The following is a 26731-nucleotide window of genomic DNA, read 5'->3' on the forward strand; positions in this document are numbered from 1 at the left end:
AGAATGTGAAGATGTTACAACTGCTGAAAATCTCTGAAAAAATGTATGCTACTGATGGAGGTAGCGTTGCGAATGTAATATCTACTTAAAAGTCTACTGATAAGACTTATCTTTTATTGACTATAAATAAAGATACCTACCAACTATGCTACTGTACCTTCTTGTGTATCTAAAAGTTCATCTGCTTTGTCAATGTATAGTGGTTGGTCTACTAACAGATATCCCCACACCTATAAACCATGTCTTGCCTAAAATATGGATCCTGAGCGGCAAGATCATGTAAATTAAGCTTTTTGTAAAGAGATCTAGTGGAATTGTCCAAAGCATAGGATGTTTGACAGTGGTGTCTGTGTAGCTGAAAATTTTGTAATTAATTTTGTAAACAAACAGATAATAATTTTGTAAACAAACAGATGATGGACAACACTTCGGAAAGCAGGATATAAATACTGCTAGGGACTGTATTTTTAATGTAAAAGAGTAAAAAACTAGAGGAAAGACATTTCAATTTGACTTTTACAGATTTCAATTTTTACAGATTGAAAGGAATTAGCTGAGAAAATGAAAGTCAACTGTTAGTGAGAGTGACTGTGAAATGATCTTAAATACACAATGTTTAGAAGGAAAGGAGAAAGAAGGGCAAATTAAATCAATGGGCTTCAAGAGGGTGGGTAACAGTGACCTTGAATGACTGGGTGAAATCTCATGAAGGCAAGTATAAAGGAAAAAAGGATTTATCTGGAAAGAACACCAAAGCCTAAAGAATAGAAGAGGTGTATTAAAATTATTCAGTGAAACTGAGATCATTATCATCCATATGTTAAACACAAGAGGGAAGTCTATAGAAAGTAAGTAGGTAAGTTACTAAACGTAAATATAAAGGACTAACATGAGCATGAAGGGAAAATCTGAAAATTCAAGGCATTGTAGATAGTTCTTGATAGATGCATTTTGTTCGGTAATAAATAATTCTATTAAGATGTTACTAACAAGAAGACAACATTCACCAAGGGCTGGTCCAGCATTCAATGGAGGGGAAAAWCTGACAGCGCTAAGAAGGCTGAAAAGCTGAATGACTGCATATCAGCCTTTTTAAAAACAGCTATTTTGCAACTAGACAGCTAACACAATTAAAATGAGCAATGAAGTAAGATTACAGCTTAAAATATGAAAAACAGGATAAGTGATATTTGCCAGTTGTTAGTGTGTGAACTGTTACTGGTTATCTTCAGGTACCTTCTGGATGGCAGAGTATTCAAAGACTTGAAAGAAAAGGACAGGTATTTAGTGTCTTGGTTTAAAAGGGGAAGAAAAGGAGTTGGGGAATCATAGACATATCAATTTAAATAAAAAATCAGACAAACTATTTGCAAGCACCTGGAAGAGTGTCAAAAAAGGACTGTTAACATGGTATGATACAGCTTGTTTTTGACAAATCTAATCTGATTTCTTTCTACAGAAGCGTAATAGTACTTGTAGATAAGAAAGAAGCAGTAAATGTCATATTTGGACTTCAGAAAAGCTTTGATGATATTTACATGACATTAACATAAACAGGCTACATTCTAGGTAGAAATATATTTGGCTACAGGTAAAATGAGTTGAGTAACTACCCACAGAGTAGTTGTTATTAGTTCACTTTCAAACTGGCATGTGATATCAGGTGGAGTTTCATAAAAATCTGCCCTRGGTCTGTGTCTTCGCAGTGTTTTTCTTAATGATTTGACTGACTGAATAGTGAGGAATGGGTTATAAACTTTGGCCAGTTTGGCTTCTTTGTCATGATACTGAAGTTTCTATGGTGAATAGAATAAGAAGGAAGAGGCTTAAAATACAGGAACACAGGTTGAGGTTAGACACATGAGGGTAAGGGGAAAATGTCTCTAAGGGTGAGAATATTGAAGCGCTGCAATAGATTGCTGGGGAAGATAGAGTTGATCATCGATAGATTGATCGTTAGAAGTATTTAAGAATGCGTTAGAGCAGCATCTCTCAGGAATGGGTGAATGCCTCTCCTAGTTTTAAGCAGGAAAGTGGGTTAGATGACTGCTCAGTTACTAAAAACAGAAACAGAAGAGAGAATAAATTACTGTTTTATATTACTGCATTCAGGAAATGTTTGCATTGTTTCCCACGCCCTCTTAGTTTTTTTCTGTTGATAGGGGATGCAGATTTTTGTATGTCAGACTGAATATTCAGAACATACTGTGTAAGGCARTCCACCTATTACATCAAAATATTTGTTCTTATGGTATCTATTTTCTATGTTTTCAGGTAAATCYATGAGTCTGTAGATCTATCAGCAATCTTTTATAAGCAGAAATCACCTTTATATTACTGTGAGATAATAGGAGATATCTGACGAGTACACGAGAGCCCAGCACGCTCTGCTTATGACTGATAGCGCTGAGGAGGTGGTTCTGCGATAGACTCTGCCTTCGTCAGGCCAGATACCCTGGAGCTGGCTTTTGTACCTTTCTTGTGGGACTAAAAATCTGCTTTACAATTATGGATAAAATTCAGGTTACTACAGGGCATTGCAAAATGAGGTACTAAGTTATACAGCAATACTTTTCTGCTGTGTCTAATCAATCACTTCTGGAAAGACCATAACCTAAATTTATGTGTGTGTCCTGTTCCTAGAGCTTTCCTAATAAGTAATTCTCAATTTAGTCTGTTTCCTGCTTTCTACCTCATTCTTCGTAAGACTAACTTCAGTTTTTAAAACTACTAAAGCCAGTTCCACTTTCTGTGCAGCCTCTGGATTTTTGAAAAATCAATAATTTACATAAAATGCTAATATATATTATAGTGTAGCCCACAAATGTATATAATCTCAATATTGTACTTTATGAGAARGTCAAAATCAGTTATAGATGCATGTTGTCATGTTGAAAATTGTGCAACAGCTGTCCAATAGGCTGATCAAAGCCATATGTATGTACACAGGTATGTATGCCTAATAAACTGGACAATTTAACATTCCCCATATTTAGCATTATGTTCTACATTGCAACATTTTAATATTTCATGCTTCAAAACCATAGTATTTTCAGCAACCGGTGTTGATTAAGTGATAAGCTCATGTGTGTCTCTTTTCGAATATTATAACCTTTATGACCAGCTGGACAACTGGTAAGACAAAGCATACATCATGCATGCTATAGAGACAAGAATTGTAGCATTACTGTACAGGAAGCAATTATTGGGCTTTATCAGTAAAATTTTGTCTTAATCTGTAATTCAGAAGCCCTCTAATCATTAGTCAGAATGGATTAATGTCCAGGTAAATAGACTGTTGTCAGTGATCCATAAGACATAAATGCCCTGTTACAGGGCAAATTAAAATGCACTAATCTGCAAACAGAACTAAAGTAACCTGTTTTTTCCAGTTCCATAGGAATTCCGCTGCTGAAAGGGTTCTTAGAAAAAGATTAATATTTCTTCAACTGAGCAACTAGAATTGTCATTTTTATTAAAAGTGAAATTTACCTTTTCTTCTTTTATGGTGACCTTTTGGAAAACAAGGAAAAATTCAACTCTTAGCTTTCTTATGTATTTATTGAAACTCCTAATAATCTTTAACAGATTTATCCTCACAGGCTTCGTTCTGTGTTTTGTAGTCTTAATGGTGTACAGTCTGGTAAGCGACCACCGGATTGTTACAATATACAAATAGATATTTGTATGCTCATGAGACAGTGGGGGGCAAAGTGGGATATTTTGCTGTATGCTGTGATTTGTGATAATTTTATTAATATAGATGATGATAAAAATCTGGAATTTTATACTTTGTCTTCTGCTCTTAAGCTTTGGATTTATAAATTTTAAGCCTATTCCGTGAGCAGTGGAACTAATGAAACCCTGCTGCCCTCAGATTTGTGCCTCATATCTTTAGGCATCTTGTTGTAGCCTGGGCTCCCTGCTGTGCCTCCAGCTCTACCTAACTGCCTTAGAGAGCCTTCTCCTTCCCCACATGTCCCTGTGTTGTCGGCTGGGGAAGATGGAGCTTGTGCTACACCTGATTCAGAATGGCTTAGACARGATCAGTTTTCTGCTTACTGTGGTACTAGATTTCTCTATGTGATGTTTAGACAGAATTCCAGTACTTTGTGTTGCTGACAAAAATTGCTACTACGTTAAGTAAATATAGTTGGCTCATTTACAGTTTCATTGACTGAATATATACTTGATTTTCTATACTTTTTGATACAAAATAAATGGAAATGAGCGTCTTGGAAATTAAATACTAAACTGCTGTGATACATCATAATATTGTAAGTCACCTCTAAGAAAGGTGATAATTCTGTGTGTTTTTTCCTGAAGATTAAGACTACTGTTTGAAGAAATGTCTATTTTGTCTTAGGCTAGTTTTTTTTTCTACATATCTATATATGTAGAAAGAGAGAGAGAGAAGCATCTTTCTTCCATTATCTTAATTTTCAAAAATTCTTCAGATCGAATGTACCAGTGACCGATTTTGCGGTAAATGCTATAGGGCATTTGATCTCTACATAGTCGCTTTTGTGTAAGATGATTATTTAATGAGGTTCTACTGGCATTATTTTGCCAGCAGAACAATAAATTTCAGCTAAATCCGAGTGTGCAATTGACCGCTGGTATCAGTTATCTAGCTCCATCATGTTGCCAGTAATCTTCCAAAACACCAAACCTATTCTTCTAAGATACTATGGTTCAATTTCTTCAGCATGTGTTTACAATCCTTAAGCAAATGCTTCCATGGAGTTTGTGGGTGTTACCTGTTATTCAGTGTCATCACCTGCTGGGAGTATTGTTTCCAGTGACTCGGGATAGTCATAAGTAATATGGCATTAACCTTAATGTTACTTTGGGAAGTATATATTACTTCTTTAATGTTCATGTCCTGTAGTTTTTTTTCCTTGCAGTGCTGCTAAAGAGATTGTTCTTTCCAACCTGACAAAGTGCAGCCGTTACAAACACAAGCCAAGCGGCAGACCTGGCCGTGTTCAAAGTGATGACATTGCACRCAATGACATTGCGGTCTGGTCCAAAAGAGAAAAATGCACAGTACAATGCTTTTTTGTTGGTACGTAAGAAAAATTGTGTGGGCAGGACTGTATCTCTGTTGGCCTGGTGTGGAAGAGAGCATATTCTGCGGGCACGACACTGTGCCTGTGTAGCTGATGTGCTCGGGAGGGAGCCTTACGGAGCTGCTGGTGGAGGTTTGCAGCCACACGTGCATCTGAGCGCACTGCTAGTTCGAATGTGCTTAGACTGTTCAGGACCTCCTTGGGAGATGGGCTGTATCCGCTTATTGTGTCTGATAGTCAGCAGCAAACACAAGCAGCTGGGTGGAGAAACGAGACCATTTTTAGTGATAAGGTACGTTCACGCTGTAATAGATGRCAAAGAATTTTAATGAAAGAAAATTTTTCCAAATACGGCAATTTCCGCAAAAAATTAAGTGAGGACTTAACTTGACCTTCCTGTACACCCAAGTCAATTAAATATGGGGGACAAATTCATAGGAAACCAGGCTTTATTTCCTTTGCTTCTAGAATTGCTCATTAATTGTTGTCTGGCATGTATTTTTGTGGAAACCTGTTTCAATTTTGTGTTTGGTGTTTGGTGTTTTTTTTTTGTTGTTTTGTTTTGTTTTTTTTTTTTTTTTTTTTTTTTTTGAAAACAAGCATGTGCACTCCACTGAGTCTCTTGAGTCTCTTCTGAGTCTTTGTGGGCAGCGCCGCTCTCCTCCTTTGTTCTGTTGTGTCTCCATATTTTTGTGGATTCAATCTAAAAATCTTAAGGATAATCGTAAGCAGACCTTCGGTATTGCCTGTGTATATTCCTTTCCTGGGTGGGAAAGCCCCGTTTGCATGGGTTCAGTCAGCTCAGTAGCAGTCCTGAAGAATTCAGTGAGATGATTCATTGTTCCGAGGACTCTTTACTTGCTAGAGTCCGTCAAAAAAAAAAAAAAAAAAAAAAAAAACTCGTTCTGGATAAGTCATTACATTACATTGTTCTTGAATTGTATTCTGTATTATAAGATACCTAATTTTGTTGCTTTCTCTGAAAWTTTTCTATTTTTACTGGCTGTTTTGTATTCCTGCATTTTGTTTTAAATTGAGATTTCTATTTCGGAAATTTTCTGTTAAAAGGAAATTGCTATGTAATAACCATTTTTATAATATGAGAGTTCTGATAATGTAGCTGTTTGGTTTTATCATTTCAGAAAATATGGAAAATCGGGATTAATCTTTTGAGTGGCCCTTGGCAAATCACTTAATTTGTTACAGCAGTCACTGTTTTTACAAAAGGACATTGTTAATTCCATGTTGGTTTGTGTAATTTTCTTACGAAAGCAAGATATTAAAGGGGAGTGGGAATTACTAAAATGTATGTGGTGGCACACACCACTTCACTTCTGGTACATTAGCATTGCATTCACTTACCATATCTGAAGACTGTCACTGTTATGTTATTTGGCGTATCCTCTGAGACCATAGATATAAAATGTCTGGAAAGAACAAAAGTTYAGCTAGTGGTTTGTAAGGTCAATTGAAAAGAAAACCTAATCAGTGTCTCCTCAATTAATAATATTGCTGTAAGCTAGGAGATGCTGTCATCTGTCTGTCTGTCTCTCTGTGTATGTATGTGTGTATATATATATATACACATATATGCATGTATGTATGTATATGGAGGTTTTCCCCCCTGGTGAAAACTAAGGTAAAAAAAAAAAAAGTTTGTCACAGAGTGGCAAGGTGCGTAGAATAGTTTTGTGTGAGGCACAGTCAACACACTAGGACTCTTCCGGCTGGAAAGAGGTGAGTCAGGGAGGATACGATACAAGTCAATAAGCTACAAATGACTTTGAGAAGGTGAACGTGGAATAATTGCTCACTGTCCTTTCTAGTGCAGAAGCTAAAGGTTATCAAACGAAACAAGGAGATGTTCGGCTTAAAACAATGAAAGGAAGTGATTTTTTACACGAGTGTTTCATTAAGTTGTAAAATTCCTTACTACAGAATGTTATAATCTGTGGAAGAAGAATCAGTTAAGCACTCTGAAATACAAAGACCAAATCTCTTATTTCAGAAGGCCCCTGGAACCACTGTTTGCTGGAATCTGAGAGTGTGTTCTGGGAAAATGGGATTTAGTGTTTACCTTGTCCTTCCATTTTTCCCTAGACATTTACTTTCAGCCCATTTTGGAGGCCAGCTGAACCTTTTGGTTTGGCCTACTACCACCATCACTTGGGACTCTTTCTCAAACRTGGCGCTTAGCTTTTCTTGGTGGTGTTCCCAACATTTTAGGTGAGCTCTTAGCTTAAGATACCATTACCAGTTGTTTACATCTTGAAGTAACTTTTATACTTGAAAACTAATTTAATAGAACTACGTGAAAAGAAAATTGATTTTGGTAGAAGCAATGCAGGAAAATGGCTTTGACATAAATAGCTAGGGGGGGCAAGGCAATATTCTGGGAGGAGGGAGGGGGTGGAAGGTGTGGTAATTTCAATTTGCCTCCTTTCAGTGTGTGATTRGCATCACTTAGAACAATAATTTTAACCTTATGGCTACTTTAATTTCCTGTTCCGTAAGTTAGTAGCTGCTTAACTTCCCAGCTTAGTGCACAGTGATTTTAGTTGCACTTCAGGTATTTTCTAGAGCAGTGACTAGCTTTGTGGAAGTGCCAAAGAATTCTTGTGAATTCTTCAAAGTCTTATTATAATGTTACGTCTTTTCCATTAATAGATAAAATTTGCTAATAATTTAATTTGAATGTTTGGTAAGTTTAATTTGAATGCTTGGTAGGTAATGATTATTATGTTGACCAAAGTGTTCTGAAGATAAACTTACTCAGTAAAATAAATGAAAGATTATTATGATCTTGAGTAAAAATATATATACATATATATGCTTACAACATGCGTAAGATTAGAACCTTTGTTGTTAGCCATGCAGTGCTATGCATTAATATAGATGCTGAAATACTTAGCATGCAGGATAATCCTTTTTCAGTAATGGAACTTGGCAACCTCAATATAAATCTAATACGCTTGAGTCCCTACAGAATACCTTAGCTTTTGATGCATTTACATTTCATTTGTGAAGGCATGGCACCAAAATGCAGAAATCCAGTTCTCTGTAAAACTCTTACTCATTCAGACTAGAACTTTCAGCTAAATATTTCAGGTGTGTTTTATTTAGACTTGTTTCATGACCAACTCTTGTTCACTGTTAGTTTCTAAGAGGCAATAATAGCACATTTGGCAGACAACAGTAATGAACTTCTTAGTTTAGGCCAAGTAACTTTTTTCTTACTAAATCAAAATTCTTCTAATTCTTAATAGCCTTGAACAACATGCTTTTAAAGGATTGTTATATAAATTCATTAAAAAGCAATACTTTATAAGCAATAACTGCGTTATTGACTACTCAGACTTGTATTTAGCAGGTTCAGTCTACTTCAGTATTTTCTGTGCTATTTAAAAATGCCTTAGACTGTTTTAAAAACTAAATTTGCATTTTTAAGTTGATCATCACTTCAACTTGATAGACTAGATACTTGTAAATGTATTGTTAAATGTATTTAAAATGCTGATTTTTTTTTTACACGTCCCTTACAGGTGCATTCTGCTTCCCCTTTTGGGAATGAAGCCCCCACAGCAGAGCCTCTTCCTCCTTGTAGATTCAGTTGACGAAGGCTGTAATGCTTCCGAGGGTGAACAGACTTCTACAGGTTTATCTGGAACAGTAGCAGAGCTTTTAGCTGGCCACTTTGAGTTCTTCCCTCCTTGGCTGCTTCTTCTGTGTTCTGCCCGCAAGCAGAGTAAAGCTGTTACGAAAATGTTTACAGGTGAGTACAGACCATAAAAAGTGTTTATTACCTGTGTCCTGTAACAGAGAGAAAGTATTTACAAGATCCTTGGTGATGGTTGAAAGTAGTGATGATGCTTAATTCTAAAAAATGATTGTGACAGATAATTCTTAAAAAATACATATTCCAGTTTACTGAGAAGGGCAGAAGACTTAAATTAGCAGAGTATTTTGGAGGTAAATCATATCTTTTCAGTACAACATTTGGTGGCTTTGAGGGTTTTCTTTTTTTCATTCTTTGTTTGTCCTGAAGAATTTGAAATAGGGTAAATGATGTATAAGTACTTAAGTATGTCTGCTGTATCCATTTCTACAGCCTCAGTAGATTCTTCATCTCATGTTAAAATCTCTCATCTTATTTTCAGAAAGCAGGGAATAATCTTTGAAGGCAGAACTTGAGAGAGTAGCAATGTAGATTTGGATTTTTGGAGTATGTTTTTGGCAAAGGCTGTACAGTGAAGAATTCCTTACAGCTTCTTCATCCAGGCTTTACTAAGTCAGAAGCACTTTTTCTTCACTATAATGACATTGTTACTGGATATTTTCTGAAATTTAGTAAAAGGCAGTATCTAGACTGGATTCCAGGCTGTTGCATAAAGCCTGTGTGTTTTAAGGCAACAATTAGGACAAAAATGCGATTACAGAACATAGACCCATAGACTTCCTCATTTCCACAGTGGCCAAAGGTCAATGTGATAATTGCATTTTGGAATGAAGTACTGTATTAATCAGTGGCAGACATGAACAGTGGTATTTGGGAGAATCTGAGAACCAAAAGAAACTCGGGTAGTTTCATAGAGCTTCTTTGGATGTTCATATGGGAATAGTTTTGTCAAAACTTGGCTGATTGGATACATTGTCGTTGCCAAAAACCAGACAAAACTTTCTTCAGAACYGTTTTATTTCCTTTCCACTGAATGATATTAATATTGCAGACTAGTCCACCAAAATGCTGTTGTCTTCTAAGTATGTTTCCAGATGGAATTCTTGACAGGAAAAGTCAGTAGAACTAATGGATATGCCTTTAAAGTAAATTCAATTTGAATGAGTTAAGTTCCCATTTCCACAGAGAATGATTTGATGAATAGCGTAATAAGGAAGTTGACTTGGAATGTTATAATGCCATCTTTATGGTGGAAAAGGTACAAATAAGAAAGAATGAATCCCAAAATAATTGGATATAAATTGAAATGAAATGTTAGGCTCTGTTAGGAGGAAGTGGTGGTTTTTTCCACTATGAGAGAAAACATATACGCTATGAGAGTGAAATTATAGCCAATTTGACAGTTGCCCACTTAATACACAGTTGAATAATTTTCCTATTTGCAACCATTGCTCAAGTTTGCAGAAGATTTAGCGTGAATGTGAGGATGATAGTTGACGTTTCTTCTAATTTCAGATACATTGCAATTTTGTGTTGCAAAACTCAAGATCACATTGATTTTGTGTTTTTAGCCTGAGAAGGATAGACTGTCATTAACACTTCTACTGAGGCAAACTCTTCTCCTCTGTCATGTTTGCATGTTTACTTTTAGCTGAGCCAATTTATTTAAGCTGGTTAATGTGGTGAGCCAGCAGAATTCAGGATGTGTGATGAGTGTTTTTTTTTTTTTGCACTTGTGATAGAAGAGATGGTGCATAAATGTGCTCTGCACTTTGGGACACTATTATACTGAAATTCTCATGCTTCCAGTTTCGCGGCAAATAAGCCTTCAGAAGCCTAACTATAATACGAGCACTGTAAGTTCTCTTCAGATGTGTTTCTTCAATCTAGGAAAAAAAATCACTTTTGCGGTAACTTAGTAAGACAAATTGGACTTTTTTCAGCATTATTTTAGGAAAATGAGTCCCGTCTGTAGTTTCATATGCTAAAAATTTAGAGTAAATCATGAAAGATACACTAGCCAATACTAATTTGTTTATAATGAGGTTTCATTTAAAATTTTCATGTAATGAAAATTTCTAGAAATCTCCTGTAATGGGAGCTAAACCTGTTTGTCAGAATGCGTAATAAATGATCAGGCCAGGGTTGCTGCCATGGCGTGGTCCTGGTAATGGTACTTTTGGGGGTATTTGGTACAGATAAGTTATGCAAGCTTATCCCTAACAACAGAAAAAAAAWTGTCCATGGAAGAAAGAGTCCAGTTTTTGGCCCACAGTTACCTTGCTGCTGCCACTTGTAAATATATTATGCCTACTACAGATACTGTAAGAATAAGAAAAGAAACAAGGAAGTTTATTCTAGTCCTGTTTGTTCCTTCCCTTTATTTGGCAAATTATTCATGAAAGTTGAATAGCTTTTTACTGTCTGCATCTGCAGTGGCTTGTGTTCTGGGCCCTTGCGTATTCCAAGCCTCCATAGTAGCACAGTGTGCTACGGATTTTTCTCCTTACTGCAGAATCTCAGCTTTCATTAATTTAAAGAGAAAAAAAAAAAATTGCCTCTTGTGGCTGCAAAGACAACCTCAAAAAATATGAACCAAATGTAAATTGATGCCTGCATGAGTCTGCGGTCACCCTCCACAGTGAGCAAAAGCCAGGCAACTGAGTGAAAAAGAAGGGGAACAGATAATGCATGTCCTGCTGCCTCCTCTGGCGTGTAAACTGTCACCAGCTACACATCATGCCTGCTCACTTTTCTTTTGGATCTTTTCCTTATTTAGCCATTCACTCCTATGCATCCATAATTATCCTGATCATCTCCTAGATTGTTATTTGCTGTCATTTGTCAACACATATGGACTATTGAATAGTAGTATTAAATACATTCTTTCCAATCTCCTATTAAAATTTGCTATATAGAAATACAGAAATTATAGAAATATAAAGTTTCTATAAAGTATTTAGAAATATAAAGTTTCTTTATATTTCTAAAAAACTGAAAAATCTCTCTAACCCGAAAGTGGGACAGAGCATAATTTTCTTGGTTTGTTAGGCTTCAGCTCAATAGCTAGTACAGGTGTTTCTTCTAAAATGAGGCTAAATCTTAAAAGTACAGCAGTTACTCTTAAACTAAATTGTTTTCAAAAATGTATCGTATTGTTTTGAAAGCTTGAAATATTTATCAGGCAACTTCAGATACATTTGAGTGACAAGCATTTATTTCCTCATTTAGTAGCACAAAAATAAGTAATGTTTAATATTTTTATGCATAAATATGCTATTTCTTGTTTTACAGAGACTTTTTTAATAGACATTTACTTAATTTTTTTCTTTTTAGTTACATGCAGAAAGCAAATATCTGTGTATTTCATTGTCATCTGGCTTAATTATACCTCTCAACTAAGCGCTGACATTCTTGCTTGAAAGAATTCAGCCTCCTGCATGAGGCATAAGTGCACCAGAATGGTAGAATTCAGGTAGATGTCATGTTTCAAGGAACAATAATTATCACAAAGTTAATGTTAAATATTGGGAAGAACAACAAAAAACACAAAAATGGATTTGAAAGGGTTTAGACCAGCATCAGAGACAGCATAAACTCCATYCACCTACTTACCCACAGGCAAAAGCAGACAATAAGTCATTAATTTTTCCCTCTTCCATTTATCATCCATCATTCAGTTCCAGACATTCAGGTATTATTAAAAGCTGACATTTATCCAAACATACTCTGGATGAGAAATCTTGGGAGCATAGATCTTTCTAGGACTTTCACTCTTTGCTGGTTTTAGTCCTAATGGATGTTGAAAGTAATCATTCTTGCAGCCTTTCCTAAAAATAAGAAATGAGCAAGAACATGGAAACATTAGAGAAATGCAGTAAAAATCATAACCAGCTTCTCTGCATCCAGAAGGTTCATACTGTTTGGTTTTTTCAAGCTACTCTGTCAGTCCTATTGGTGAAACTCCRGATCAGGTCAGTTGTCTGGTTTGGAACTGGGCCTTTTCTTCTCACTTGTCAACTCCAAAACATAAATCGCATGAGACTCCTTTGGGAGAGATTGTTTCAAGAAAATCTGAGTTGTTCTTTAATTTTTCATTGCAAGTTGGAATTTATTTAAATAGTTCCATATTATCTTTGAAGTCTTTATGTTGGATTTTGACTGTAAAACATAATTTATACAGCTGTTTGATAGCTGTATAGTTGTAAAATTTATTCCTATATTCTTATATTTGAAAAATTTTGCTCAAAAGGCTTGGGACATAATTTGGGCAGAGTTTTTCCCTATTAGCACACGGACATGCTCTTCATTRCTTGATATTTCATCTCTCCTCAGTCTTCTCTGATTACCATTTTGAAAAATTGATACTAGGGAATATCACATTAAAAATTTTGTAATAAAAGTTCTCTGTGCCTTTTAAAGAAAACCTCCCCACTATACGTTTTTATTCTGTATTGTTAAAGAGAGATTTTTTTTTTTTAATGGACTGTTACAAGTTTCTATGCAATGACTTGGACCAGTGAGAGCGGCAGAATTTAGTCAAGACTATTCCAGTGTCTCTAAGCATCAGTGGTGGATGTGATGAAATGTGGAATATAATAGGCTGAAGGTGCCAAAAAAGCTAACTGTGTTCCTGTAGTTTTCAGGTGCTTTCTACTCTGCTGGGTACGTTATTCTTTTTGCACAGATGTATATAAATGGCCATAGAAATTCCTAATTTAATACATGTTTAAATCAGCAGTGTATATTATTAAAATCAATATAGTGCCATGTTTTTAATCATTTAGATTATTTTAAMGTTTACAATGCAGTTAAACAAATGAAATATATTAAAGCTTATTTAAAATTTATGCAATAAAATTTATTTAGACAGTATCTTGAGGATATTTTTAAGTATTTAGTGGAACATGCTTGTTAATAGTATGGGGGTTTTTTGAAAAGACTGACATGCTGTAGAARTATTTATCTAGCCAAGATGCATTATTTTTTCTTTGAATGCCCCCAGACCTTGCCAAGAAGTACATTTGGAACTGATTTGTTTACAGAGCTGCCAGGAATTCAGTAAATCAGGAAAATCCATATTGGAGCTCCTATTGAGTTGAAAGTGATGTGTTGTTGGAAAAATCTTAACAATGCAAAAAGCAGGGTCGTGGGACTGCAAATTCTGTCTGCTGAGCTTAGGTAGTTCATGGGAATGCATCTGAAACAAAACAAGCTCTCTCTTAATGTTTTGATGCTTCTTGTCTGTGAAAGTGACTTATTGTATCTGATGGGGTTGAAAAGCAACTTTACAGGATCTTTGGAAACTTAAAATGATCTCATTTAAATAGATGCTGAGGCCAAAAAACATGGCTTTGTTGTTCTCTTTTAAACTAGCAAAAGGAATTCCAGAATTTTTATTAAAACATTTTCTATCTATAAAGACTTCTTTATTTATAGTGTGGCATGGTGCAATGGCTAAAATTAACACCCTATTTCTGTTCAAAAGTCTGTTTAAAATGGAAGTTTATTAATCTCAACCGTTAGGGAACATATTCCTGGGATATGACAAAAAAATCTGTATAATTGTAGTATTACTGTTGCTGTACAAGCTTGGCTTCAGATATGATATATAGGATTTCACTGAGAAGGACTATTTCTAATATTTCAAGAGAGAAAAAAAGTTTAGTTTGGGTGAACATAAAGTCAATCTGTGGTTTGGATTACTGAGTTCTGCTCGGAAGTCTTTGGCAATATATTTGTTTGAAGTGTTTAGACATTTGGCATGTCTCAAGTGAGTACAGAGTAGGGCAATATTCTCAACTATACCGTGGAAAAAATAATGATAGAACCTCATTTTTTAAAAAAAAATCCTTTCTATTTTGCCACCAGAGTTTTTGTTTGTTTTTTGTGATCATGTCCAAAATGGTTTCATTTATTTTGCTACCTGTTTTGGGAAGTAAAATTAAAATTGGTATTTAAAAAACAAGGTGGATTGCGAGATAAGCAAGAGTTCTGCGCTTCTGAAGCGATTGAGTTATACTGCACGCACGCACGGACTGAGATGCTTGCACAGTTGTTGCTCCGCGAGTGTGCGTGCAAAGGCTGAGAGTCCTGGAAGGCGAAGAGTTCTCATCAGCTGGTCGACACTGAGCACCAGCGGAAATCTCAGGATTGCTGCCATGCGCATCTGTTAGAGGTTTTCTTATTTGGGGGAATGTAACTGACTGCTGTAGAAAGTGGAGAAAGCATTTAAGTTATTTTAAAAACAAAAATAACTTACAGGTGTATTAGAAGGAAAGATAAGGGCATGGGATTGACCCGAGAGACTGGGCATGTCGTGAGGAGGATCACTTACAAGGAGGTGTATTCAGGAGGAGTCTGCAGAGCTTTGTGCCCTTCTCATTCAGCCGAGTGACAGCTACTGACGTGACCAGGAGAAGCAGTTAAGGCAATCTTAGYAGAGCGGCTTAAAGAACCAGAAAGTCAGTGGATTTGGTGGTTGCGTTTGCTCTGTATGGAGGCAAATGGAGCTGTGGATGTGTGCAGCCAAGCATTGAATTGAATGCATGGAGCCAGCACTTTGTTTTTAATACCACCGTTTTCACTTTTATATCTTCTGAACAGCTATAATTTAGATAGAGCCTTTCATTTAAAAGGAAAGCTTAAGATCTGAGGGCACTGGCTGTCCTTACTCAGTGAAGTTTATTACTTATATGCATGAATCACAGGTTTTACAAAGTTGCCTACAGAATAATTTAATCAAGTGGATAGTAAAATCAATGAATTATGCCATTTTGCAGGTCAGGTTAGGACATTACTAGAAGTTGTGATGAATTATGGTGGATAAAGCTAGTTCTTTATTTATTTGGAGAGCTAAAAAAATATGCCTCTGTACAATAGAGAACAGTCCTCCAAAACCCTGTTTTCTGTCTCCTTACCTCCTTATTCAAAAATCTGCAAGTCAGACTGTTACTAGTGTAGTTTTAGTGTGAAAAGTGACTGTGCAAATGTATTACTTTATGTCCTACAAAATTATTTTTTTTTGGAGGAGAAACATGCTTTTAAGTATTCTACTGATCTAGTCCTGTTTAGATTTGCATTAGCTGCTGTAATTAATAAAGGAAGTAGGATGCTAAAGCAGTACCATCACCAGAACTTGACCCCCAGTTCTAGTCTGTTATACTYGTATAATGCTAACGGAGACTAAACAGTTAGCAGAGTGAGCCTAATTTGACGTTCAAAACCCCTACTGAAGGCATTCGGGAACAAAAGCACAGTTTAGGTTTCAGGCTGAGTTTTCAATTGAACAAGCTCGCAGACTGAGCAGTCTGAGCCATAGAATATTTAAATGTAATAAAAACATGGATCAGAAAATGACTTTTTTCAAGTGTCACTTAAAACTATGGAGATAGTAACCTATTCAATGCAATGTGTGCCCTATCTGATTACTTTTTCTTCAGTACAATATTGGAGCTAGTAACTGCTTCTGACTTGAGAAGGAAAATTTTTTCGACTAGATTCGCTGACTCTAAGGAAACATGTGCAAGTTGCTATACTTGCAGATGTGACCTGAACTTGCAGAAGTGAGATACAATTCTGGCCTAAAATACAATTTTAAAGTCAGTAATTTAAGTTACTYTTTCAGTAACTTCCGTGGTTTTCCTGTAGCTTGCAGAAGAGTAGTGTTCAGACAATGTAATGTTTCATTAAATGAAGAAAGTAGGTCTTTGGCAAGTGCATAACTTGGTACTAGCAAAACAAATGTTCTAAATGACAGAGATCAACCGTGTAGCCCATGTAAGTGTAACATCATTTATATGCTCTGTTCTGCCTCATTCTTGAGGCTTTCTTGTTACTGAAATGGCCCTAGAGACTGTTTTTCACCTATTTCTAAAAATAACATCCTTACACTCTGTGTGGGTAACACACAGAGTCAGTCTCTGTGTGTGGGTATGCATGTGTGTGCATCTAGGGAGGAGACAGACCCAGTGTACATATACATGCACAAAATAATTTCCCCTTCTTTTTCAAGTATAAACAGGTTGGAATAACAATGGGATCATATGAGTGTGAGAAAACCTGTTTCCCTGTACAATGAGTCACCTACCTAAGAACTAGGGTGTCTATTATAATGCAGTCTTTATTTGGAAAAGAATTTAATATTCAGCGCATAGGCTTATAAAGATATTTGAAGCTATTTCTGAGAGTGTCTCTTCAGGCTTTTAAGGCTTTTAAAAGAAACTAAGGCAATCATATTATGAGTGATTTGTTATACATATTTTATTATACCTATGTACCAGATGTGAATAATTTCTTCTATAATATATTAATGTAGTAGTTGCCTTAATCTAAATAGCTAGAAATTATTCACAGGTCCACTCTTACCTAAATTGGAGAAAGGATTATTCCTTTAATAATATAATAATATTTAATAATCTTACTTAGGTTGCAGTTCTGGTTTTGCTTTTTTGTTTTCACTTAGATGTTTAATATTGTTCAAGGCAGACACACAATGTGTGATTCAAAGTCATTTTGAAAATTTTCTCGTTTAGTAATATGCATTTCTTTTTATAGTAAATGATGATAAACCAATTTATGTATCTATTATCGAAGTTCTCTACTATTAATATAAATTTACATTATCTGTACGTAAAAACACATTATTGTGTAATGTCTCTCTTCCTTTTTTTCTGTTCTTGTTTTTGCTTTTTTCCAACTTTGAATTAATTAAAACTAGACCAAAAATGAGTGACTTTCTTCTCTTCTAATAGGTTTTCGAAAAATAAGTCTGGATGATCTGCGAAAGGCTTATATCGTGAAAGACGTGCAGCAATATATTCTACATCGTTTAGATCAGGAAGAAGCACTGAGACAACATCTCACAAAAGAAACTGCAGAAATGCTGAATCAGCTTCACATCAAAAGCAGTGGTTGCTTTTTGTATCTGGAGCGTGTCCTGGATGGTGTCGTGGAGAATTTTATTATGCTACGAGAAATCCGTGATATTCCCGGGACGTTAAATGGCCTATATCTTTGGCTTTGTCAGAGACTTTTTGTGAGAAAACAATTTGCAAAGGTCCAGCCTATTCTTAATGTAATTCTTGCAGCATGTAGGCCGTTAACCACAATGGAATTGTATCATGCAGTGTGGACCAAGAATATGACGCTGACTACGGAAGACTTTCAGCGCAAATTGGATGTCCTCTCCAAAGTCCTTATTGATGGACTTGGAAATACAAAAATCTTGTTTCATTACAGTTTTGCAGAATGGTTGCTGGATGTAAAGCACTGTACACAGAAATATTTGTGTAATGCAGCAGAGGGACACAGAATGTTGGCAATGAGTTACACCTGCCGAGCAAAGGATTTAACACCGTTAGAAGCTCAAGAATTTGCATTGCATCTAATTAATTCCAATTTACAGTTAGAGACTTCAGAGTTGGCTTTGTGGATGATATGGAATGGCACACCTGTCAAAGACTCCCTGTCAACCTTAATTCCTAAAGAACAAGAAGTATTGCAGCTGCTAGTAAAAGCCGGTGCTCATGTCAATAGTGAAGATGACCGTACATCTTGCATTGTTCGGCAAGCCCTGGAAAGGGAAGATTCCATCCGTACCTTGTTAGACAATGGAGCCTCAGTAAACCAGTGCGATTCGAATGGGAGAACGCTCTTAGCCAATGCAGCGTACAGTGGCAACCTCGATGTTGTAAACCTGCTTGTTTCAAGGGGAGCAGATTTAGAGGTAGAAGATACTCATGGACAAACAGCACTTACCTTAGCTGCTCGACAGGGGCATACCAAGGTTGTCAACTGCTTGATCGGATGTGGGGCTAACGTTAATCACACAGATCACGATGGCTGGACAGCATTGCGATCTGCGGCATGGGGTGGGCACACAGAGGTGGTTTCTGCACTCCTTTACGCCGGAGTCAAAGTGGACTGCGCAGATGCAGATAGTCGAACAGCGCTGAGAGCAGCAGCTTGGGGAGGACATGAAGATATTGTGCTGAATCTGCTTCAACATGGTGCTGAAGTTAACAAAGCTGATAATGAAGGTCGAACAGCTTTGATTGCAGCAGCATACATGGGACATAAGGAGATTGTGGAGCACCTGCTGGACCATGGTGCAGAGGTAAACCATGAGGATGTGGACGGAAGGACTGCGCTGTCTGTTGCTGCGCTTTGTGTACCAGCTAGTAAGGGACATGCTTCAGTGGTTAGTCTTCTAATTGATCGTGGTGCTGAAGTCGACCATTGCGATAAAGATGGTATGACTCCACTGCTGGTAGCTGCTTACGAAGGACACGTGGATGTTGTTGATCTGCTTCTAGAAGGAGGAGCTGATGTTGATCACACAGACAACAACGGTCGTACGCCTCTTCTGGCAGCAGCTTCCATGGGCCATGCTTCAGTTGTAAATACTCTCTTATTTTGGGGTGCAGCTGTTGATAGCATTGATAGTGAAGGGAGAACAGTTCTGAGCATAGCCTCTGCACAAGGCAATGTGGAAGTGGTACGGACTTTGCTGGACAGGGGACTAGATGAAAATCATAGAGATGATGCAGGATGGACACCTTTGCACATGGCAGCTTTTGAAGGTCACAGGTTGATATGTGAAGCACTTATAGAACAAGGTGCAAGAACAAATGAAATTGATAATGATGGACGTATACCTTTCATTTTGGCTGCACAGGAAGGTCACTATGATTGCGTGCAGATTTTACTGGAGAATAAATCTAACATCGATCAGAGAGGCTATGATGGGAGAAATGCTCTCCGGGTTGCTGCTTTGGAAGGTCACAGAGATATAGTCGAACTGTTGCTCAGCCATGGAGCAGATGTAAACTACAAAGATGCTGATGGCCGGCCAACACTATATATCTTAGCATTAGAAAACCAGCTTACAATGGCTGAGTATTTTTTAGAAAATGGTGCAAACGTAGAAGCAAGTGATGCTGAAGGAAGAACAGCACTCCATGTTTCCTGCTGGCAGGGCCATTTGGAAATGGTACAGGTGCTGATAACGTACCATGCTGATGTGAATGCTGCAGATAACGAGAAGAGATCTGCTTTGCAGTCTGCTGCTTGGCAAGGTCATGTGAAGGTAGTGCAGCTTTTAATTGAGCATGGAGCTCTGGTTGACCATACATGTAATCAAGGTGCTACTGCACTCTGCATCGCAGCCCAAGAGGGGCACATTGATGTTGTGCAAATATTACTGGAGCATGGTGCTGATCCAAATCACGCGGACCAGTTTGGTCGCACTGCTATGCGTGTTGCAGCTAAAAATGGACACTCTCAGATTATTAAATTACTGGAAAAATATGGTGCATCTACTCTGAATGGTTGTACTCCATCTCCAGTCCACACAATGGAGCAGAAACCCCTGCAGTCAGTCTCCTCTAAAATGCAGTCATTAACAATGAAGTCAAATAGTTCGGGGAGTACTGGTGGAGATATGCAGCCTAGTATGCGTGGCTTGTCTAATGGGCCAGCTCATGCGTTCAGTTCTCCTTCAGAATCGCCTGATTCTACAGTTGACCGTCAGAAGTCATCTTTATCGAATAATTCCTTGAAAAGCTCCAAAAATTCTTCTCTCCGTACCACATCGTCGACTGCAACTGCTCAAACAGTGCCCATTGATAGTTTCCACAGTATGTCATTTACCGAACAGATACAGCAGCATTCCCTGCCGCGCAGCAGAAGTAGGCAGTCTATTGTTTCTCCTTCTTCCACAACTCATTCCCTGAGTCAAAATCATAATTCACCAAGTAGTGAGTTTGAATGGAGCCAAGTAAAACCTAGTTTGAAATCAACTAAAACAAACAAAGGGGGGAAAATGGACAACTCCAGCAAATCTGGATCAGGCGGGAAAAAAGTGAAACAGAGTAGTTCCTCTCAACCAAAAGTGTTAGAGTATGAAATGACTCAGTTTGATAAACGAGTACCTATTGCCAAATCTGGGGCAAGCATGCCACATAAATCAATGCCAGCAGAACCGCAGTGCAAAATTTTGGTTCCACCAGCTCAGCAAGAAGTTGGTCGATCTCAGCAACAGTTCCTCATTCACCAGAGTGGGGAACAGAAGAAGAGAAATGGAATTATGACAAATCCAAACTATCATCTTCAAAGCAATCAGGTTTTTCTTGGTAGGGTTTCTGTCCCACGAACAGTGCAGGATAGAGGGCATCAGGAAGTATTGGAAGGCTATCCTCCTGCGGAGACAGAGCTCAGCCTTAAGCAAGCCTTAAAACTTCAGATTGAAAGTAGTGACCCAAGCTTCAACTACAAGAAGGAAACACCATTATAAAAGGTAACCTGCCTGGTCACAAAGGAATGAAATGCGTGTATTTCACTGAGTGCATTTTAACTAAGCTCAAAATGCATGTCATTGTAGTTTATCATCATGGTTGCTTTCCTGATGAAAACCATGAATGTTAAAACCTTAACCTAGCAGGCATTTGTTTTGATGTCCATACAAGAATTGGATAGCCATTACATTTTATGCTGATGAGTTGAATTTTGCCCCACAGTCTTTGTTATAACTGAATATATATATATATATGTGTGTGTGTGTGTGTGTGTGTGTGTGTATAGCTGAATAAAATAGCATATTTCATATAGAGCTGAGCAGTAATTTTCTTCTGGAATGTAAGGGAAGTTAGGAGTTTTAATATGTGATATTTTCAGAGATAGTAATCAGTGTACTCATGCAATTCTGTCTATATTGAGTACCTGTAGTCATATTTACAAAAATGCTTTTCAGAAACTTTTGAAGATTCTTGCTTGTTAGAAACACCTATTTTACTTTAACTTTCAAAGATGAAATCTGACTGGCATAATTATCTACAAATTTAAAAGTTGAAATACTACCTGAGGCATTAATTTTTTGTTTCCGTTACTGTGAAGTAACTCTTCTTTAAAAGAGATGACATACCTCAGGGGAAGATTAGAATATATGTTATGGTACTAATTTTCTGACATTCTGCAGTTCTTAAGAATAAGCTGAAAATGAGTGGCGATCATTTGGATTTCTTACTTTCTCTCCCATGCCCAATTTTGTGCTGAAAATGGATTTTTTTGTAGCTTTTTCAGACGTATACTGTCAGTGAGTCAGCTGAAGTAGAGCTAATTTTCTCCTTCATCCTCCTTTGTTTATTTTTCTTTTTTAAGGTATTGGGAATGTATTATTAATATTATGCATTTGAATTTTAAAGGAGCACCATCTTTATGAAGTGCATATACTTTCTCATTGCTTATTTGCTTATTTCTGAAAACATATTTTGTTTGTGTGAATACTGCATTTCTGACAGGCCAGACTACTGCTTTTGAGAACCAAAGCATTCTCGATAGCTGACTCAGTTCTGCTGCAAGTCATTAAAGACTGCAGAATTTTTAGGACAGTTGCAGATGTTTCACAATGCTCAAATCGGAGATTTTGAGCTGTCAAAAGCACGTAGACAGCACTTGTCCTCAAACGCCCTGGAAATAGAACTCAGTTTAGTTTTTCTAGGTTTAGCTGAGATTTCTTGTAAATTGTAGGAAGTTGCAATGTTGTGTTAGTGGCTAGTATTTTGGTTAAATCAAAAAGTTTGAAAGAAGGGTGTTCCAAAAAACTATATACCAGACCCTATAGGGTTATAAAATGCAAATGTTAGCATTACTTACTTAAGGATCAAATGAGCTCTGGAACCAGCAGCAGTGCAGAAGTAGGACTATGGGAGCAGGGATTTGGGGAATAAATGGGTGAGAGGGGGATTGGCCTTAGCTCTTATTAAAAGTCAAAAGACTTTAGATTAATGCCATTCTACATTATGTCCAAAATGGGATTCAAAATTGTTTGCAATTTTTTTTCTTGCCACCATAGAATATATTAAAATATATAATTAACATTTGTATTTCATAACTCCTCTGTACCCAAGCCTGCCTTTCAGTGGTAGCTTTCATCATGTTAAAATTTATTGTGTTTAGTTCAGCCCCAAGATGTACTGATTTGTCCTGACCTGTCATCAAAAGACCAGTACTGTTTGCAAGCATAGATAAAATAATCCCTTTTGCAAACTCTTTAGAATTTTCCATCTTCATTGACTTTAAAATATAAACAAAGAATATAAAAATGTGAACATGGCACACAGTTTTAAAACTCGAGTTGGGCATTGCCTTCCCTGGAGCAAGCACTATTTTTTGGAAAGTTTGAGGGTTTTTTTTTCCATTAAGTACTGTTTATGCACAAAGCAGATAAGGTGATGGATAGCCAAGTGGTGCCTTTTGCGCTCTCTCTAACGATATACACAGCTTTAAGTATGGCATTTCATAACATTTTTTTGTGGATTGGTGGTGTGGTGGACTTGCTTGGTGCAGGCTATGAAGTACCTCTTGTTTTGCCAAGTCTCAAGCACAAAAGCAGTCACTTCCCTGACCAATGAAGCACCCTAGTCACCTGCACAAAATCACATCAGAAGTACGCTATCGGTGTGCACGTGAGGAATGGTGTTCCCTCCCTGGCTGCCGCCTCTGAATTATATTGAGAAGGTTGTGTTGCTTTGAGGACCACGTAGCTGCTTGGATGCTAGAGATTAAAGGAAATCATGTGATTTGGTTTAGACAGGAAATACTTTTCATCGCTGGTACACTGCTGTCTCTTTTTAACCTGAATTAGAAATCATGTAGCTGTCTTTCTGACAACATTGTACATACTAAGGAATATTTCAAAACTTAACATTTTTGTTCTGTACTTTCAGGCCAATTCCATGCTGCTGTGAACAGAAGCGCTTCTGCTCGGAATGGTTGATCAGCTGGCTGGGATGAAAGCACACAATGCCTGTTTAGTCCACCTAGAAATTTAAGAATGTGATTATTACAGTGCAGTTACCTTAATTACTGTAACGTGCCTACATTTTAAGGCTGCCTTCTCAGTATAACCCTCTGTGCTTCAGAAATTTATTTTGTGTACTTTGTATTTAATACACAGAATGAGCACTTTTTTTTATTGCAGAAAGTTATATGCTGTATTTCTCTGACAACAGCTGAAAATTGTAAGAACGAGGGATTCTGGTTTCCTATTCAGAATGCTTGGAAGAGGTGCATGTGCCACAGTGAGCTGTATATGGAAAGGCAGTGCTTTTTGTATTTATTTTCCTGTGGCTAAAGAAAATAAGCAGTTTGTCACATTTGCATTGCTGTAACGTATGGTCGGTTTCCTGTGTACTTCAAAAAGTTCTCTCAAATACACATCTTGTAACAGTATTTTATAAATACTGTACTTGTGCGTTCTGTCTATACCATAGCTATTCAGTGGTAGCAAAAGAGTCAAACTGCAACCATCTGCAGTACCCACAGACACAAAATCCAGTGTCTGGTATTACAGCACCAAATCTGGGTGGCAGACTGTGACCACTGAAAGTGATAGGCAAATTTGGTCTTGGACATCTGATCTTAAACAGTCTTAGTTATTGTTACGATAATGAGGAACTTAATATGGATATGTCTTAGGTGCTAAGTAAAAAGGTCTGGTCCTGTCTTCATGTGTATCTTCATACATTAGAAACAGTCAGCTCTTTTATTTTTCCAGGTTGAAGGACTATGTTGAGAATGTCAGTAAAACAAGTGCTTGGAAAATACAGAAGCTTTGTTAATTAGACTGAGAGAATATGCAGTGAGAGTATAACGGAAAAACAAAAGGTTAGTAACACCACTGACTATGGAGTACAAAGATTACTGAGTTAGCACTGTCTTAAGATGGTGATTCTATATAGCACAAACTTACATGGTTGTAGTTATTGCTTCCAGTCCTCAGATGGATAGTGTGCAACCAATGTAAGTATCTCTGCACCTGGAGCATGGTTAATCAGCAGCCTGGCTAGTCCATCTACAGATAAGGGAAATCTGGTTTTCCACTCTTACAGGAGAAAAATTATACTTGTATAAAGGAGTGAAAAATCAAGACCATTGTATGTGAGAAGTGAACAGTATAAAATTTTCCTTTGAATGTGCATAATTTACTTGCACAGCTCTATGAGTGAAAGAATGAAGCAAGTGATTATTTTCTCCTAAAAATGCAAGCTATATTCTACTATTCACCATTACACAGCCTTGCTCTTTAGAAAATAAGGCTATTTTTATACATGAGTATTTCTTCTCAAGGCTTGAGATTCATCTTTTTCATACTCTAATTCTGATCATTCCACAAATAAGATAATAGAGCGCTGAGGTTATTTTTCATAGAGGATTAATTAGATGTATGGCTATCCTTAAACTTTGATAAAAGGCCCCTGGATATATATCTAGTACATGTTCTGAGGCACTAAAGGGCTCAGTGTCTTGTTACTATGATTACAATCATCAGAACACTTCTGAAGTTAGATTTTTTTTTTTTTAGTATCTTGCACCTCCATTCTTATTCACTTGTTACTAAATGTAAAAAGATCTTTTATAGTGAGGCATTCAGTGCATAGTAAAATTACATGTTAAAAGTTGACACACAGCAATATTGATTATTCTGAATGTTTCATGTATTGAATTTCTTGTCCCTGTGGGACAATTATAAAATGAACATAACAGGAGTCTTGCAAGATGGCCTTAAGAGAGTTAGTGGCTAAGTAAAGAGAGAGTACCAAAATGTTCTCAGCAAACTTACTCTGAACCTCAAGTACAGTACATTTGCAATACTGTGCAAGAATAAAACTTTTCGTAGTTATTAGATGTATGTTTTGTTCTGTAGAAAGGGATCCCTGAATGCTGACGTTTTTCTACTGACCTTGACTGTCATTGGGATTATATTTATTTAATTTTATTGTGTTGTTATTAATGCACCTTGTGGACAGAGGACGTGAAAATATGACCAGTTTCACAAGGGGCCACAATTTCTAGATAGCCTGATGGTTTGTATGTGAATAATAATTACAGTTGAAACAGTTAGTGGGGAAACCCTATATCCAACTCAGCTGAAAGTAGACCTGTTGAAAGTGTTTTGAGAATGAAAATAACAATTCTTATAGATTTTGGGCATCACTTTGGAACAGAGCATGAATTGCTTTGAAATGTTTGATTTCTCAAAAGGTCTGAGGCATTCCACATCGCTGTTGCTTGTGATTTTTTAAATATCGTTTGTGAGGTTTCTGCATACAAAGAAAAGTTGCTGTTCCCCCAGTTATTCTCTCTGTTCTGGTCTGCTCTTTTACATCTGTACAATCAAATGGAGGTGAGTGGAGCTGCATAGCTGTGGCAGCACAGTTCCTTCCATCAGTATAGCAATTCTCACAACCTAAAAAACATGAATCCTGTTTCTCCTCTTCACATTTCACTGATCCTTCCAAAGTTATCTCCACAAGGCATCCACAATTCTTGGTGGGAAGGCTAGGGAAAAGACTGATTTGTGGACACTGATATCAATACTGTGTGCATGTGGAGAAGCTCTTCAAGAGAGAAATGCATTAAGAGGTATTGAGGCACAATGATGCATTTTTTTTTTGTCCTCTCTGTGATCAGTATTGAAAATACTACCATTTATTTAAAATTAAAAAGATATTTTCCCTCTTGAGTTACTCTGCTATGCAAACATCTGTTATGCTTAATATTCCCCATCTGAACTCCTCAGTTAACTTGGTTTGCAGATAGACTGTTTTTTCCTGGAGTGGGTTGTAAATAGCCTGTAATGTACATTGAATGAATTTCACATTGTAAAATTTTTATTTTATTCCTTGTATTATATTAAGCGAAAATCCCTGTGTATATGAAAGTGCATAATAAATATATTTGCTTTTCAGCAGACATCTAACTCTTTTAATTTTACTACCTCATTTCTTGGGTCATTGCTGGAAAAGGTTATTAATCTTGATTAACATTTGTGTAGTACTTAGTGAAACACAGTATGTGTGGCAGTAGTCACTCTGGGCTAGCAAAACTCAGACTTTGAAGTTAATTCTTAAATCCCTGCGTATCACCCACCTGACTATTTTTCTTCATTCGTCTCTGTTAACCTGAACATTTGCAGGAAAAA

The 26731-nt window shown here is 36.9% G+C and overlaps 1 protein-coding gene across 3 annotated transcripts in view; it reads left to right on the plus strand.

The window, feature by feature from the left end:
• Nucleotides 1-26502, plus strand: part of ANKRD50 (ankyrin repeat domain 50) — a 40579-nt gene extending 14077 nt beyond the window's left edge. For all 3 annotated transcript variants that reach the window (XM_085323940.1, XM_085323939.1, XM_085323941.1), the window contains exons 3-5: nucleotides 8615-8844; nucleotides 17502-21046; nucleotides 23475-26502. In XM_085323940.1, the coding sequence (XP_085180066.1) occupies nucleotides 8615-8844; nucleotides 17502-21043 (3772 nt within the window). In that variant the 3' untranslated portion in view covers nucleotides 21044-21046; nucleotides 23475-26502. The remainder of the gene's footprint in view (nucleotides 1-8614; nucleotides 8845-17501; nucleotides 21047-23474) is intronic.
• The last annotated feature ends 229 nt before the right edge of the window (nucleotides 26503-26731 follow it).

Source organism: Rhea americana, unplaced genomic scaffold, assembly GCF_003343005.1.
Source record: "Rhea americana isolate MKP2758 unplaced genomic scaffold, rheAme1 scaffold_89, whole genome shotgun sequence".
NCBI classification, from domain to species: Eukaryota; Metazoa; Chordata; class Aves; order Rheiformes; family Rheidae; genus Rhea; species Rhea americana.